General features: G+C 44.1%; 1 protein-coding gene across 1 annotated transcript in view; it reads right to left on the bottom strand.

The window, feature by feature from the left end:
• Positions 1-3,564: 3,564 nt before the first annotated feature.
• GRK3 (G protein-coupled receptor kinase 3) overlaps positions 3,565-17,688 on the bottom strand; it is a 56,988-nt gene continuing 42,864 nt past the window's right edge. Inside the window, exons 10-21 of the mRNA XM_034068534.1 lie at positions 16,572-16,650; positions 15,555-15,685; positions 14,909-15,003; positions 13,621-13,728; positions 11,462-11,528; positions 11,139-11,239; positions 9,980-10,046; positions 9,455-9,550; positions 6,942-7,104; positions 6,153-6,289; positions 5,129-5,242; positions 3,565-4,622 (exon numbers count right to left, since the gene is read on the bottom strand). Of these exons, the coding sequence (XP_033924425.1) occupies positions 4,461-4,622; positions 5,129-5,242; positions 6,153-6,289; positions 6,942-7,104; positions 9,455-9,550; positions 9,980-10,046; positions 11,139-11,239; positions 11,462-11,528; positions 13,621-13,728; positions 14,909-15,003; positions 15,555-15,685; positions 16,572-16,650 (1,320 nt within the window). The 3' untranslated portion in view covers positions 3,565-4,460. The remainder of the gene's footprint in view (positions 4,623-5,128; positions 5,243-6,152; positions 6,290-6,941; positions 7,105-9,454; positions 9,551-9,979; positions 10,047-11,138; positions 11,240-11,461; positions 11,529-13,620; positions 13,729-14,908; positions 15,004-15,554; positions 15,686-16,571; positions 16,651-17,688) is intronic.

The following is a 17,688-nucleotide window of genomic DNA, read 5'->3' on the forward strand; positions in this document are numbered from 1 at the left end:
CGCCTGAATCACCGTGCTGGGAACAGAGGCTGCACAGATGAGGGAAACTGGGTTGCCTTTATTACGAAAACCAGAATAAAGCTGATCCTGCTCGAAAGGAACTGCTGATTCCATACATGTACGGAGCAGAGGTTCTGTGGAATGTCAGAAGTCGGAGAAACACGTATTTAATAAATAATATAAAATGCTTTTTCTCTGTTAAAATAGAATTCTGGGTTTATAGCTACAGAGCACAGCGACCTTTACATCAACAAAATAAAGCTGAGTCCGGGGGGATCAGGTTAACACAAAATAAAGTACAACTGAACAACAGGATTAAAGCAGCCGATGTTCAGTCCACACAATATGTACAGCATGGAATAGAAATCAACAGAAAACAAAAGAGATCACCTGGAAATTCCTCAGACATCTGGATATACATCTGTTCTCTGTAGACTTTAGATATTTTCCTTTGTCTTTTTTTACAATATTAAAATTAATACTTTGCTTTCCCAAAATACACTTCTCAGGGTTTTTTTCTTTCATTCGTGGAATTGACACATTCCTTACATTAATCAACACAACTAGAATTATTTACTTGCTACTGTACACTTCAAAGTAGTCCTTCCTCCATTCCAGCCACACCTCGAGTGGGAGCATCCCAGAGTGAAATACCTGCATCCCTGCCACGTGCTGTGTGGGGACAGCGAAACCCATGTGCGACTGCGAGTGGCTGCGGTATGGGTATGGCCATGGGATGAAAGGAGAATTGAGGCCTAAAGCTGAGCAGCTGCCAGGGAAAGAGCCACACACAAAGCTCCAAGTACCCCTCTTCCCATGAGCCAACACACTGCAAACCTCATCACATGCACCCGTGGTGCCGCACACCATCACACCTCGAGCTGCTCCAACAGCCTCAGTTTGTGCAGGTCACAGCTGAGAGAAACAGCTTTGCTTTTAGCACCAAACACATCTCCTGTTACCTGAGCACTGCCACCAAACTCCTGCATTGTATTCAGAGCAAAACCAACCCAAAGCTGTGGCTGCCCCATCCCTGGCAGTGCTCAAGGCCAGGCTGGACACAGGGGCTTGGAGCAGCTGCTCCAGTGGAAGGGGTCCCTGCCTGTGGCAGGGGTTGGAAGAGGATGAGCTTTAAGGTCCCTTCCAACACAAACCAGGCTGGGATCTATTTCCTTTATTCCCCCCCTCCCCATATTTACAGCAACTCCCATCTGACAAAAATACCACCCTACCTCAAGGGCAGGGAGAAGGGAAACGGAAAGGACATGGAACAGTCACAGCTCCCCAAGCAGTCGCTGTGAGTCCCCAGCCCAGCTCCAGCAGGAATTACACATCCCTCTCCCATCACGTCACTCAGGCACTTCCTTTCCGGGATCCAGTCATTTGTCAGCTCATACATCAGACACAAGGAATATCTGGAAAATACTCCCTGCAGCACTGGAGGCATGTGGATGTGTCTGGGGAGTGCTGAATATGGCACCGAATTCTCTGGTTGGGAATTCTCTGGTTGGGAATATAAGAAACAATTCCTGAACATGCTCCTGAACATGAAGCAGAACATCAGCACAGCTGCCATGTTTGCCAGGACATACAGATACCTTGTGTAAAAGTCTATGTTCAGTCATTCACTGCTGCTGCCTGATGCTCTCATTTCTTTTATCTTCATTTCCCTGAATCATTGAGGAAAAAACCAACTCCCCCCACCTGAACCCAAAAGGAAAGAAACAAAAACCCCAACCCCTGAACCCCCCAACCCCAGTCCTAGAGTTGTACTCAAAATAAGCCAAAGACCACACCGTGCCCCAGGTGCTCTGTGCTCAATGACGTTTGCCACACACACAACTAAAGACCTTCCATCAAGTAAGAGCATCTTGTGCAAGAAACCTCGGAGAACCTGGTACCCAACCCAGGACCGAGCCGCCCGCAGCAGTATCTAACACTGAGATGTGGAATTCCAGCTCTGCCTCCCTTCCATGCAGAACCCCACTTGTGACTGGGATCTGAGGCAACCTCTCCCCTCCTTACAGCACAGTCGTGTGTAAGTCACCAACATAAAGCTTTTATAAATGGTCAATAAATCAGCTGACCGAAGAACTGACACTGTGAGTGGGGCTGCCCTGAGCCTGCACCAGGCAAGAAGGACCCCATGAACGAGTATGCTCCAGGGCATCCCAACTCCATTACACTTCAAGAAGTGCCTATTTCCCTAAGTCAACACACAGCCTTAATTTCATATAAAATCTATGGGTTTGAGGCACAATTTCCCAACTGCAGATGTGTCCCTCCCCTCCTCACAGACACATCAGGAGCTGCAAAATGCTTCCAACAAGGATTTAGAGTAAAAAGCAACCATGGAAAGCAACTGAAAGAGAAGAATTGAACTGATCGTCAACTAAGGACATACAAACAAGTTACATGAGAACTAAGAGCGGTTTTCATCACAATCTGAGGGTATTTTTCCAAATCAAGAAGGAAAATAAGCCCATTGCATGGTATTGTAGGAAAAGCTTAACAACACCCAGTGCAGCCAGCACCAGTGAGATGAGACTTTTCCTATTCCACTGTCATAAGCACCACCCCTATTCCTTACAGAGGATGCTGAGGTGCTAAACATCACTTACCAGTAAGGATAGCAGAAGCTGGTACTCTTTATACTGAATAACATGAAAAATAAATGGGGGGATCATTAAAAGCTATCACCTGATTCACAGGGGGTATTTTCCAAAGTGCATTTTCCATTCCCACTGCACGGGATGGTCAAAGCACAGGCTTTGGGGGTTAAGCCACTTCCAGAAGCAAATCCATCCAATTTTATCACAAGTGTGTTCAGGATAAACTCATACTTCCAAAACATTTCTCCTGGTTTTGCCAATTTGTACTTTCCTACATGGAAACAGGCCCAGACTCCATGGAAATCTGTTAGTGACGGCAGCCAGACACACAGCACACGCCAGGGGACAAAGCACGCTGCCTGTGCAGCTGCTGTCCCCAGCCATGCAGGTACAACTCCCATCGTCTTTAGGGACTATGAGACTTGTACCATCACAGCCAGGCAGAACACGTTCAGGTGTTCACTGTATCGGAAGGAAAGCTCAAATTCAGCCCTGACCGCCCTCTTACAAAACACCAGCACAGCCAGGGAAAGCAGACCTGACGTGCCTGAAGCTGTCTAGCAGCTAAGAGATTACATCTTTACTTTAGCAAGAGTTTCCACATGACAGGACTGACGCCTCAAGCAGAATTAATATAAACCTGGCATTTGATCAGCTCGTTTTTCAGTTCCATCCCAGTATTCTCAGACTGTTTTCAATGTGGACAGTTTGAACTCACTAGAAAAGACAATTGAAAATCCTTTTGCAAGCTGAGCCGTTTGATGGGTGCACAAAGCTCCTGAGCTGAGCTACAGCAATGGCCCGGGCTACCTACGCTATGAGAACACACTTGCTTCATGGTTTTGTGTACAACAGAGAGGGATCCACAAGTCCCATAACTGAGGAGTGATCCCGACTACGTACCGAGGTACCCAGACACTTGAACCCAGTACATGCACTAGTATGCATTGGATTTGAGTAATTTCTGTTTAATCTTTAAAAAGTGCAGTTGACCTGAAATGGAAAAGAACTGTCTTTATGTTCACTGTAAACTTGTCAAAAGGAATCTGCTCTTTAAAAACTGTGCTAAAATAGTCAAATTTATACAACAGAGCACTAGATGAAGCTACCATAAATTCCTCTTCACCAATTATTACTCTATGGTGTCAGTTATAGTACTGCATATACGTAGAAGAAGCAAAACGGTGGTAGCTACTATTAGTGAGTACAACAAACCAAGTGAATAATTTGAGTTCAATGCTTCCATGAAGTAGCAATAACATTTAAACCACAGGACAGTTAGAATTCAGTACTTTGAAGTGCATAAGAGTCACACTGTTGATCATCAGCAGTATGGAGAAAGGTTATTACAAAGTCAGCAGTAATGGTCGGAAAGAACATGGCAACACGACAGACTGAAGGTTATCCAACACAGCAAGTCTGCAGCTCCTCCTGCAGCCGAGGGGCTCGTCGGTCCCGCACAGACCTGTGCTCCCAGCCAGCAGTCACCATCCCAGTCTCCAGGCTTGGATATTGCAGAGAGAACAGGATCTTCCTTCCATCAGTAGTTCCAGGTAACGGACCACGGTTCCGACACCGCCAGGGTGGGGAATGCATGGGAGCAACATGCAGCCTCTACGCTCGGCAATTTCCACCGCTGCTAGGAGCACGAATTCACTTGCCACGGTTCCAGTCCTCACAACCTCCAGACACAGAGTTCTGACATATCCCACGCTGTAAACATCAAGTTCTTCCTCTTCTAAGCACATCCCGCGTGCAGGATTGCACAAAGTAATTCGTAAGGATTCTGTGAAACTCGGCATGTTCACGAAGCAGCTTGCCCTAAGTGAACCTGGGTTGCTGTTCCTCCTACAGACCATTGCTATTCCTGTGGCTGAGCGGTGGTTTGGAAAGCTCTACAACTGTGGAGCGAGATTTATTGAGAAACTTTGGAGCCCGGCGCAGCAACCTCTGTGCCTCAGTAAAAGCTTCTGTCAGCTCCTTTTTCCACTGAACAAATTCTGGGTCACTCTGAAAGAGATACAGAAGTCGTTTGGCACTTCACAGCTAACTGCCAATAGCATCTTCTTAGTTAGCCCTTTAAGCAACTTAGTTTAGTTCTCTGCAGGAATGAGGAACTTTGGGCACTGAAATGCGCAGCCCTTGCTTCTCCAAAGGCAGGCAAGGCAGCAGCAACTACAGCCAGTCAAAACGTGCTGAGCACTGGTGTCCTTCCTCCCTCGCAAACACATCAGCTGCCACCAACCAACATGTGCCAACAAGGCTTTCCAAGCCCACAGAGGTTGAGAAGTTTTGAGGTTTTTAGCTATTTACTATTAAACTATTTAACCACTGAAATCCAGGACAGGAGCTGCATGGTTTCCTGCTTTCAAAACTAGAGTGGGATAAGAACTTCCCAGTTCTACTTAGCTTCATAATGTACCCTTAGCTACTGCGTAATGGGAGGACCTGAAAACGTCAATCGTTTTATCATACACAAAATCAATTTGATTGACAGTGAAAAACAAGTGTCTCACCTCACACTGCAGGACAAACTGTTTTCCTCCTTTAATCCTCAGTAAGATGCATTTCTTATCTTTAATTTGTGTTTCTTCAACAGACACTATTTGTTCCATTGTCAGAAGGCTTTGCTGTAGCATTTGCAAAAAAGCAGAGAGATGACTGAAAAAACCCTGTTGCCCATCAAACAAAACCACTACCTAATTTCTCTGGACTACCCACGTAAATTGAGTTATGAACATGAACAATCATTACACAAACATTTATTTCTGAAGAGTGGGGTCATCAACTAAAGATAGACTATAAGGTAAGAGAGGGATTTAGCAAGGGGCTTGGTTGCCCCAACAGATGCAACAAAATACAAGCTGAGAAAGCCAGGAATGACAGCACAAAATAAGAATCTACAAATAGGTGTGTCTACAACCAAATAGTCACTATTTTCCCTCAAGAGGGTTGCAAATAATGCTATCTATTTTCCAAGTATTACTGCTGTTATAAATAAAGAGCAATCTGACTATTTCAAAGAGCTGAAAGGGAATGAATATTGAAGCACTCTATACTTGCAAAGAGGCAAACATAAACAGTGTGCAGAAAAGCTTTCCCTATGGACAACAGTGTTTTGAAACTCCAAAACCTTACTTAACTAACTACACACAGGATCTTCCTAGCACACCATCACAGCTGGACTAAACTAAAGTTCCTATAGCATTTGTTTTGAAACAAAATGCTATAGCCTTTATGACCTTACCAGTTTATGTTTTTTTGTATAAATAGTCCAGAGGTCCTAAATGAAAAACAACACCATGAACTACCAAATTCCTTTCAAAACACAACAGAACAGAGTAAACAGGTTTCTCAAGTCTGCTTGTTGTTTCCTCAGTGCACTGTAGCTACCCATTAACTCAAGATAAGCTACCCAAATCCACCGGTCACTGACTCAGACAAATCCACAGCAGGTATGTGCCTGAGCAGGACTTCATCAGATCTGCCTCAGCATCCACCTGCCTTCCCTGCTGCTGCTTTCCAGAGGACCCCACTTACCCGTGACTCTCCTTCTCCTCGCCATTCAAGTCGGTTTGGGAAGAGGTAAAAGTAACGACGTTGCCACTGAGTCAAGAAGGGGTTCCCCAGTTTCAGCATGTATCCATGCATGATACAGTCCTTCCCCAGTGCATAATCTACAACAAGAGAAAGCATTAGTATGCACAATGAGGTGCTGCCAAAAGCATCCTGCAAGTGTGCTGTGTTAAGAAAGGGCATGGCCCTTTCTTCTTAACCATCACCATGACTCCACGTGCCCTCAACAGGTTTCCAGTAGTGCTTCATGTGCACAGGCAGACACAGAGCCCATTCTGCCCTAATGACACAGGCTGCTGCTGCTGCAGTCAAGTAATCAGAAGCAGAATTCAGTTCTTATGCATTAACTATTAAAAGAATTATGTATTGCTATCCAAAGTTCAGTTTGTGCTGAACACCCTCCTGCAAACAAGCGAGGTTTGCTGTAAAGGACCTCCTGTTTGCTTTCTCAGCTTCTCTGTCATGACATCAAATCCCACATAGTTTCTTCTGAGCACACACCACCAACAAAAGCGATGAAAGGCTGTACATGATACTCTTTAAAAGAGAGTACAAAAGGTTTTCCTAAACATTATGTCATCATACAGCATTTCAAAACATTAAGAACCATCTTAAGAAACACGACACTGACTAAATGAATTCTAACAATTACTGGTGAATGACAGTAATATGAGAGTCTGCCGTGTGAAACTTCAAACACATGAATTACTACCTCGCAGCAAAAGATGGAGACAAGTGTATTTGACAGATTACCTTCCTCGTGGCCAAGCTGCTTATTTTTAGCCCTTTTTCTGGCCTCAATTTTATCTGTGTCTGCATTTACTGCATCATAAACAGTTTCTGCTACTTCTTGCTGCCAACGCTCCGATATTACCAGAGGGAAGTTCTTATATAATTCCTGGTCACTATCGAGCAACTTGCAAGAGAAAAACAACATAAAAACACCAACATTTTAATAACTTATTACTATTCTTAGCCCCAGTAGTCAATAGTAACCCACATTAATAGCATTATTTTAAAAGATGAACTCTAATGTTAACAAAACAGGTACAAACAAAACACAAATAAGCAATGATATTAATGAAACACAAAGATATTCATTCATACACGGAGAATAGGCCACCTATTCAAAACTTGTTTGGTCTGATATCTCTAAAAGCCTCACTCAGCGTTGCCCCATCATGTTCTCTAGGCTTTACCTTTATATAATCCCTTAAACATAACCACTGTTCTTAACTTGGCTGCATAACAAGTTTCTCAGCACAAATAACCCATGAATGAATGAAAAGACACCTTGTACACAGTGTCTTCCATGCTTCCACAGCCAAATTCTGCATTCTTAATAATTAAGCTTCAACAGTCAGCAGTGCATGCTGCACACCTCAGTTTCCCTGTTACATGAATTCTTTTCTCCCCTAATCCCTAACTACAGTACTTGAATTGAATTGCACTGGAGGAAACTGAAATTACTGGATCTTCAGGAAGAACATGTAGGTAAGGACAAGCTGAATGGCTTTAACCTGCTGGAAGGGAGATTGAGATGAGCTCTTAGGCAGAAGCTCTTCCCTGTGAGGGTGCTGAGGCGCTGGCACAGGGTGCCCAGAGAAGCTGTGGCTGCCCCATCCCTGGCAGTGCTCAAGGCCAGGTTGGACACAGGGGCCTGGAGCAAGCTGCTGCAGTGGAAGGGTTTGGAACTGGATGATCTTAAGGTCCTTTCCAACCTAAACCAGCCTGGGATTCCATGACCACAGCAGGAAAATCCACGTTGGATCTCAAGTCAGAAGACCTCACTGCAGCTGGGTGCACGTGGTTTACAGGGATTCCTGACAGCATCTGAGTAAGAGAGGAAAGCTGTGGGCATCCACTGTTGGCTTTCCCACTTGTAACCTCAAAGAACACATGTTCTCCTCTGTGTCACAGGACACTGCAGTATAAATATCACGCTGATCAGCAAGGGAGGAGGCAAGGCACTCAGAACCGGCATCCTCACGGGCAGAGGCGGCTCCTGACACCTCAGTGGGAGCTCCGGCTGCAGCTGACTCAGAGGCAGGAATTATTCAGTCCCTTCTAAAAGGCTGTGACGTCCCAGTGTGAGCGCAGAGCAAAGAAGTTGTACATGATACCCCTCACTGACTCATGACTAAGAATAAACTTCTCTTATAGGTGGCCTGAACAAAGATTACATGGAAGTATTCTGGCTACAGGAGTGTCAGGCCTTGCTGAGAGTATCTGATTCCCACAAGAAAGACCACCCAGTTCCCCATTGCAAAATGTTCCTCTGAATTACAGCATTCCAGAATTGCAGGGAACTGGAATCCTGCTGGTCTAACATTGACAACGTTGAGTGTTCTGGGATAAAGAACATCTTGGGTTCTCTGAGCTGCTCTTTAAACACGTAAAACCTTTTCTGTGCCAACTTCTGTAATTACAGCAGGTGACACTGACAGACAAGTTCCTTTTCGGCACACTGAGTACTTAACATGTGGTTTTGATTATAAAGTTTAGAGCAATTAGTTTCCCTCCTGACTCACTTCTGTGCTAACAAGAATAAAGTCTGATTTACTGAAGAAATGCATTGTAAGAATAAAGACCAAGACAGACCCAAGACAAGCACTGATTCACTTCTTGTCTCCAAGTGCCCAGGAAGCCCTGGGAGTGGGACGAAAACACAGGGTGCATCACACCCCCTCCAGGTGTGTTAGCAACAGGCCAGCATCTTTGACTTCCCATTCTTCACTTAAATTAAGTGAAAAATGGGTTTGGATACTATCAGAACCTGAAAGTTTCTTTTTATCACTTTTCTAACTTGTAAAGGTGCTACCATTGACACATAGCTGTTCATTTTCAAGAGCTTCCCAGTGTCCACTCTGACCATGAAGTAACACTATTAAAATAAGGTTTAGCTCCATTTCTCCAAGCTAGCAGGAACAAATTACAGTTTTTAAAACTACAAACCATTAAGAATTCTTGAAAATCTGAGGATTTCCCAAAAGCCATCTGACCATTTGGAATTTTTGCTTAGTCCTATGAAACTTTTGATAGGAAGGTAGATTTCAGTCAATCTAAAAAGTAAAATGTAAGGGCTTAGCATGCAACAACAAAGCAGCCAAGCAGCCTGAGCTACCTCTTTCATAACAGCACGGATTAAGTTCCCAACGTTGAAAGTAATCCCTTGCACACTCAGTAGCCCAGGAGCAAAGGAATGGCATGTACATGGCAAGTTAAGCATGGCAGCCATTCTGTACCCATCAATTAAAGCTGTGTACCTTAATGCCCTTAGTGTCCTCTTCATCAAATGACCCAATATCAAAAGCATCCGCTGCATTTACTTCTCCCCGGGGAGGAATCAATGGTGGAGGATACTAGGAATTAAAAGCAGCAGAATTAAAGACAAATTCATGGACGTTACTGAAATCAATAACATATCCAAGCCTTTTTATTTTTTCCACAGATTGCACTCGACTGCAAAAATATGTCCCTTAAAATTCAGCTTCAGCCCAAAGCTCTTCTCCTTTAATAAATGCTCCTTCAAATATTCAGGGAGAAAACCCCACAGTTTAGAGACAGCAAAGCAGTAGGCACCATGCAGTCATTTAACCCTGAATGATTCAGTACTGACGAGGAAGACTTGTAGTAATGAGCATACAGCACTTTGCCTCAAACACCCTCCACATACTCATGCAAGTGAGTACAAGACTGGAACCCTGCAGTTCTCTGGCCATTACCTGTTTGGCCTTATTTTCCTTTATTGCTTTACCAAACAATCCAAGGTTACTATCCCAACCCTTTACCTTTTGTAAATAGACTTGCTGCCAATCAATGCCCTTGAAGAACGGATGTTCTTTTACTTCTTGTGCACTGCAAAAGAAAAGTAACTGAAGTTAACAAAGAGATGGGACTTTTCAAATGTATTTGAGGAACAGCCTTCAGAGGTCACATTTCTATCACTTGAAAACATCAGGAAAATGTTTTTTTTATGTTTTTCTTTTTTTAAGGAAAAAAAATAATAAGTTTTCCTAAGCAAACAACAGAAGACTTTTATGTGGAAACAGTGCTGTATGGCTGGTAAGCAATCCCTACTGCCTTGCTATGCTAGTCCATCATGCCAAACAACACCCATCTGTCAGACCCCGTATACTACTTCCATGTAACAAGTTTACTCCACACGATTTCATATCATACATATTTTATGGCAAAATAAGCAACTCCTCTGGATAGACCCAAGGCTGAAAAGCAACCTCAGGTCACCCTCAGAGGGCTCCATGATAAAAACTGCCTATCCCTCTGGAATCAGAGCCAGCCCAGCTGCAGGTGTGACTCTCAACCAGCTGTCATTACACCTTGCCCATGGGTTCTCAACAGTTGTTTACTCCTCCCATTGTTTTCTCTTTGGCCTCACCCTGGCTTTCTGAGTAGGTGATAACACCAGGTTCAGTGAGCAGCTATGAGCAAGGTAAGTAGGTTTTGTAGCCAACAGACAAAAAATGCCCCTTTCCTTACAGCCCCAGAATGAAAGAGGAACCCAAAATGAAACAAGCGTTCACAGCTTTCTGGGTTTGGGGTTTTCTGCGTGCAATATATCATTACAGATCCAAGATAAGCAGTAAATTTTAAGCTATCAGTAAGTCTGAGTCAAGTAATGTGACTTCCTGCCAAAACGGATCAGGCAAAACCATGAAAACAACACCGGGATGAACAGTACAAACACCACCCAATGTGAGCACGACTGCAGGGAGCTCAGGGAAGCCTTCATGAACAGAAACTGTCCAAGAACTTGTCCAAAGCAAAGGAAGCTGAACCGTTACTCCATGCACCACGCTGCTGAATGTTCTCTTTCCAAAATTAAAGTCATCACAACAGGAAGCAGATTTTGACATGAAACGAATTCACTCATTTACAGAGAAGTGGAAATTTTTCAAGGCAGCACTCCAAGGAGAAGACAACACCTACCTTCTTCCTTGGCACCCCAGCCTCTTGCTAACATCCCGCTGCAGGAGCCCTTCCAAAAGGGACTTCAGTTCAGGAGAAAATGAATCCGGGAGCTCCACATTCTATGAAGAACAGAAGCACAAGAAGAGCTGTTTCGTTGTACAAGTGGTGTGATCTGCTTTCCCCACACAGGAGAGTAGCTTTTCTTTGATAGTGCTTGTAAGCAACTCTTCCACGTGCAAATACAGCTTTAGCAGAAAGCAGGCTCCAGAGCTCCAGTTTTTAAGGAGATGGGAATTTACTAACCCAGATCAATGTAAGTGCCACCCTCACCAGGATCTTACCACGGTGAGCGTCATCCGGTCGATCTCGTGCTTATCTTTGGTTTTGTGCTGTCTGAAAGGACTGTGACTGTAGAAATAAGAGAATGCACAGTCAATAGAAAGCCATAACACATCAGGTTATCACAGCAGGAAAGAGCATAGCATCCCCTTAGCCCCACTCTTCCACCTCATTAATCCTGTCCTGTAGAACATGGAACAATTAGGAACACACTGAGCATTTACAACACTGGCATGCGGTGGCTACTAACTACCTCCAATTTACCTGGTAAATTATCAGCTGTCCTTTTCCTGCTTCATAGTTCCAAGTTTGAACTTTTCCTTTTAGCTATAGAAGACCTTCCAATATTTACAGATTTAAACAACCACAAAAGCAGAAACATTTTAGTATGAGATTTTTTCATTAGATTTAGGATATATTCCCTGTTTCTCACTTTTCTTCAAAACCTTGAGGGAATGGTGTTTTTCAAAATTAAGATGTAATTTACTTATTAATACATTACTGTATCAGAAACCATTTTGTCTTGCCATGTGGCATTGGGTACCAGCTTGTTTCAGCTGGGGATCTGCTATTCAAAGAGTTATTTCCCTTTTATCATCAAAAATGTTTCTGATGAATGGATCCGATGGATGGACCAGGAATTCCATTCTTCTGGATTTAAGCATGACAAGTAAGAAGGCAAGAGTAACAGCCTCAGGTACTGTGATGGTGAGGTTCTGAGTATATCAGGGAAGCAAATGATTCACTGGGGACTTATGGGCACATTTTGTGCCAGACTAAATTTACTAAACACCAAGAAACGGCACCATGTGCCCAGCCCTTGTTTTGAGATGTGAGATGTTTAATTGCCTTCAGAACAGATGAGGAAGGAGAGCTCCCAGTGAATAATGCTTTGGCTTCTGTCCACCCACCGATAACACCCCACACATCTCTGTCAGGAGGAACTGCAGCCCATAAGGACTGAGATCTCCCCACCCTGTAAGCCTGAGTGCCTGTAGTAGATGGCATTGCTTGTCCCCAGGTGCTAGTTCTTTCTTCACATGACTTTAATCCTGTGAAGGAAGAACCACAGCAGTCAGTGGTTTTAACCCTCTGGGCCCAAGTGACTCAAAGGGAAGTCTCAGATGGAAAGATGAGGAGCCCACAGTGGTCCCACTGAAGGATGCTCTCCCCTCTGCTCCCAGCAAACCCCAACCATCGTGTGTCCTGCTGCTTACTTCAAGTGGGTGATTACAGACACAGGCAGCTCCCAGCTGCCTGATGCTGCCTGTACTTAGAAACATTTATTTTCCTGGCAATTTAAACACTGTTGCTTTCTTTATCTGCACACATTCAGTCTAGTTGGTGAACAATTACTGTTAAACTGATACAGCTCTGTAGTTCTATTCAGAAGCCATACACCTTTTGTACAGTGTCTGGGATCGAGGTAAGAGCTTATAATTAATTAGGTGCAAGGACACAGGGTGATCTAACTAATGATCAGTCTTTACAGAGAAGCACTCTGAAAAGCTTAAAACATTTCTTCTGTTTCACCATTAATGCTGAGGATGCTACTTCCAAACACTTGCCAATCAGTGCTTATTGATTCAGATAAATCCTATAATCTCAATAAATTCTATGCAGCTGCTTTAGTGAGAAGGTAATGGTTGACAAGGCTGTAATTATCATGTATTTGTGTACACCAATATGGTAACAGGCCAGATTCAACAAGTGGAAGACTCCACATATTATAAGCACAGGAGGACAGACTTCATGTAAAAAGGGAACAGTTTCAGCACAACAGCAGGCCTTAAGCATAAAATGAAGCCCATCATTTAACAGGGCTGCTGTTATCCATTTAAGCAATGAGTAACATCCTACCATTCAAAATACTAACAATTGCCAAGGGATGAGTAAACTGTGTATCAGTAGAAGTCAAAAGAGTGGATAGAGCATCTGCTTTCCTCCCTGCCCCACACCTGCACCTACTAAAGGAAGCAGGGCTTGTTCCTTGTTTGGTTTGGAAGCAAAAAGTCTCGCATACAGACATGGTCCACACTGCAGAGATGGCAGTAAGATACCATTTCAGATGCTGTGCAATACGTTACATATTAGTACTTCAAGGGACAGACAATGACAAGGTTCAGGCTAAAAAGCACACGGGACATGAAACCTCACTCACCCCCTCAGGAGTTTGAAGAGCATGCAGCCCAAGGAGAACCAGTCTGCGCTGCTATCGTACGCGGTTCCCTTCTGGAGCACCTCGGGAGCCATGTAGCCGTGGGTACCTCTGAGAAGCAGGAAGGGACAAAATCTTGATTACAACCAGAACTATCACTGGAAAAATAATTCAAAATTGGTGTTTGCTCAATAAGAGCCTAATTTAAAAATAACTCTTTTTAAACTTGATTTTATTTTGCTTTTTCTGTGGTCAGACATACATATGCATGTTTTGTTTGTGTGTGTCTATTGAGGAAATACCTTCAAACATGAACAACAGAGGTGATTAGGCAAACAGAAGCAGAGATTTAGCAGAACAAGTGCAGGGGTCGGTAAGTAGCTTCCATCTAAGAGTGGACACAACAGAGAGAGAGGAAGGTTGCCTACTCTGTTCATTCAGTTTACAGGGAACACGGATCCCATGACACAGTCAGCACCAGATCACTCCAGCCCTGGGCCCAGTAAGGGCTCCTGCACCTAACGTGCTCCTGCCCCTAACGTGCTCCTGCCCCCAGCCCAGAGGCAAGCAGAGCTGCCTCCTGCTCTCCCGAGGTGTTCCTCGTGTCTCTTTCCAACTAACAGCAAGCTGCAACAGGAGAACAGCTTCACCAGAAGTCATGGCTGGTCACCGCTAGAAAGCAGTCACTGTGCATTGCTTTTACCTTTGTTGTAAGTGGAACATAGGGATTTTCCCAAGAACCCACTGAATTGCAGATCTTTGAAGGTATGACAGGATGAAGCTTTCCTTTTTGCATAAATTCTGAGACTAAATCAGGGCTAATGAGGACCTAAGAATAAAACTTGCCAGATACAATGTGGAATCCACACACAACCCAAGAAACTCAGAGCCCAGTTTATGACCTGATGCCAAGGGGCAGAAAGGAATACAATTTGTCTCCATTTCTACAGAGATCCAGAGAGAGAAAGGCACAATAAACCCTGTTTTTTTAGTCAGTTTAGGAATATTTAATTATCCATTTAGGACAATTAAAACAATCTGGTACTTTAACTCAGTTCTTCTTTGAGCAGTGAATCATCCCAAAATGATGTGTCATCTTCCAGCCATGCCTACACATCAGCTGCTACAACTGTGCAGGAAAACAGAGAGAGGAGACTGAAAAACCTTATTAGAGCTGAACCCAGCTCCGCTGCGTGCCAAAGCAAGCCCATGCCACACAGGTGTTACCTTTCTCCCTTAAGGACTCAGCAGTAGCTGTATGTGCAGCACAGCCCCCAGATGTAATACTTACACACTGGCATGGGGCTTCTTCTTGGAAAAGTCACAAGCCAGCCCAAGGTCTGATATCCTCACATGCCCATGTTCATCCAACAAGATGTTTGCAGGCTGGAAAGCCAGAGGCACAGAAAGGTTACTGCCTGGCGTGTTACAGCTCTCTGAACTACACGTTCTCTGAACACAGTAACTCATCCTCAAACATCAATACTCTCTTGTAACTGGTAATTGCTTTTTGGGGGGTTTATGTCAATGTAACAGTCACTTTCTAGCTCTCATCAACATTCTAATGGAGCACCAGCAACCCCACAGATTATGAAAGACTGAAGAATAACAAAAAGCACATGACAGAATAAATCCCATTTGGCCTCAAGTCCACACCACTGTGGTATAGTCTCCAATTTAACAGCACCATTAAGCTGGTGAGATGAGTAACACTGCGCAGGAGTCATTCTGACCCCAAGGAAGCATCTTCCAGGCAGGTTAAATTGGGTAACAGCTCAGATCACAACTCTTTTGAAAATTATTAGAAAAAATCAGCCAAAGATGAACAAATAATGTGGATTCTTCCCCACAAAAGGTTTAAGGCAGAATAATTGAACCTGTGGGTATACTTGCTGCTGTCTAGCACTGGAGTGAAAGCAGTTGCTGTGTTCAATTACCTTGAGGTCTCTGTATACAACGAAGCGATTGTGCATGTGTTCTAAACCCAGGATGATTTCAGTAGCATAAAACCTCATTTCTTTTTCAGAGAAGACTCCGTGCTGGGAGAGGTGGTAGTGCAAATCTCCTCCTGAAATGAGCAGAATTGAGAGGAGGTCAAAGGAACAGTCAAACCTTGTCTCACAGGCAGAGAGCAGGATGCTGCAAGGCGCAGTGAAGCATTTGTAGGTTCTTAGAACCTGTGGAGCTCACAGAGGCCCAGCCCTACACTCTGCAAGTACCAATGGGGACAAAATACTTGAGAAAGGTAATAAATAAATCTCATCAATCTCAAACTCTCTTTTAAGAATATATTTATTTCATATACATTTGCATTCAGTGACTAATTCAGCAACTGAGTCTCAATGTAAAGGATTTACACAGCAAGTAAAACGCTGTGTAAGAGCAGGCACAACACAACGTCACTCTGTGAGCTAAGCCATGCCATCACCACATCAAGTTGTGAATATTCCTAGGAGAGAGTCCAAGTCCCACAAGCACTGAGCATCCTCAGCAAATATGGGCACTGCAGCACCTGCTCTCTCTTAACTCCACCAATTCCTCTCTCTCTGTGTCCTCACGAGAGGTATGCGAAGGCTTCTAGGTATGAGTTCTTCCCTTGTGAGGAATGCCTTGCCCATCAACTCTTTGCAAATCTCTGTACAGCAGCCCTTTTATCCTGAAACTCATCAGTCCCTGATGTCCTCATACATTTCTCCACATGACCAGCACCTCCCCAAGCTTCCAGCCCACTGGGCCTTTTGGTATCTTTACTTAAACATGTCAGTATTTTAAGGTTACAGAGATTTTTCCAGCCTATTCTATACAACCCCTGGTTCCGTTCAATCTACCCCTGGTGCTTGCAGGCCACTGCTTCACACCTGGAGTTATATTTCCCTCATTCTCCTTATGATCTCTGTAAGTCCTCCTGCCAGTATTTCTGTAATACCACCATCATCTGCATGAGTCTTGCTTACCATTCATCAAGTCCAGAATGAAACAGAGTTTGTCAGGGGTGTGGAAGGCATAGGTCATACACACTATAAAAGGACAGTCCTAGAAGGAAAGGAGCAAAGAGTTCATTTGGGCAATAAGCAAAGTACCATTTAGAGAAGCTAAAAATACATGGGATGTTCTTCCTGTGATATCTGTCCACATTCATAACAGTTTTCTAAAGCAATCTCATCTACACCCTCTGGTTTCACTTGCACTTTAGAGATCTCAGATTTTGCTATGAGGAGCTTAAAAAGTGCAGTGACCATCACTATCCTCTAAAGACGTGCACCTACAGCAGCTACAAATATTCTATTTACCTGAGCTTCCATGAGATTTGCATGAAAGATACATCAAAGCTGACAAGCTCTGAGCCAGCTCAGGGAGAAATAAAGCTGTTCCCATGAAGTGTAAAGGACACACGCTGTTTCTCACAATTGCACGGTGAATGTTCAGCTGTTGGAACACTGACTGAGAATTTGAGTCCCGTACCAAATCCCAAAGGAGAGAAGATGTTATCCTCACCTAGACATTAAATGCAGCCACACTGGTGCCAGCCCCTGAAGACCTGCAAGGGGGGGGGACAGCCACCCACTGCTGCCCTGCAGCTCCCCAGCAGCACTCGCAGCAGATGGTTAAAGGGAACATAATACACCAGGAAGGAAGCCACAGCTCTGATGAGTTTGTGATGCCCAGGAAGCAGGAACAGCAAGCTCCAGACTGTGCAAATCCCAGAAAACAAGTGTGGTGAGTGCAGATTTAAGTGTCACTGCAGGGTGGCTGTGCACGGGGAGGGATTATACTGCCACTGCTTGATGCTCTTGAGCCTTAATTCACACAGATGGCTAAGACAAGCAACCCTTGAAAATACAGCTGGGAAAACACCTCTGTGATGCCAGTGATCTTTTCACTGTGCTGGCACCTCTACAGTGCACAGGCCATGGCAGAAAGCTGGCAAAACAACCTCTCTTCCTTAGGCCTATACTGGATGCTAATGAATAGGGGGTGACTATTACCTGGTCAATCCCTTCTCCAAAGCCATATGAGACCAGGGCTGTTTGGTTAGTCTATAGTGAAAGCTTAAGGAGTGGCTGTGCTACC

This window comes from Melopsittacus undulatus, chromosome 12, assembly GCF_012275295.1.
Source record: "Melopsittacus undulatus isolate bMelUnd1 chromosome 12, bMelUnd1.mat.Z, whole genome shotgun sequence".
In the NCBI taxonomy this organism is placed as follows: domain Eukaryota; kingdom Metazoa; phylum Chordata; class Aves; order Psittaciformes; family Psittaculidae; genus Melopsittacus; species Melopsittacus undulatus.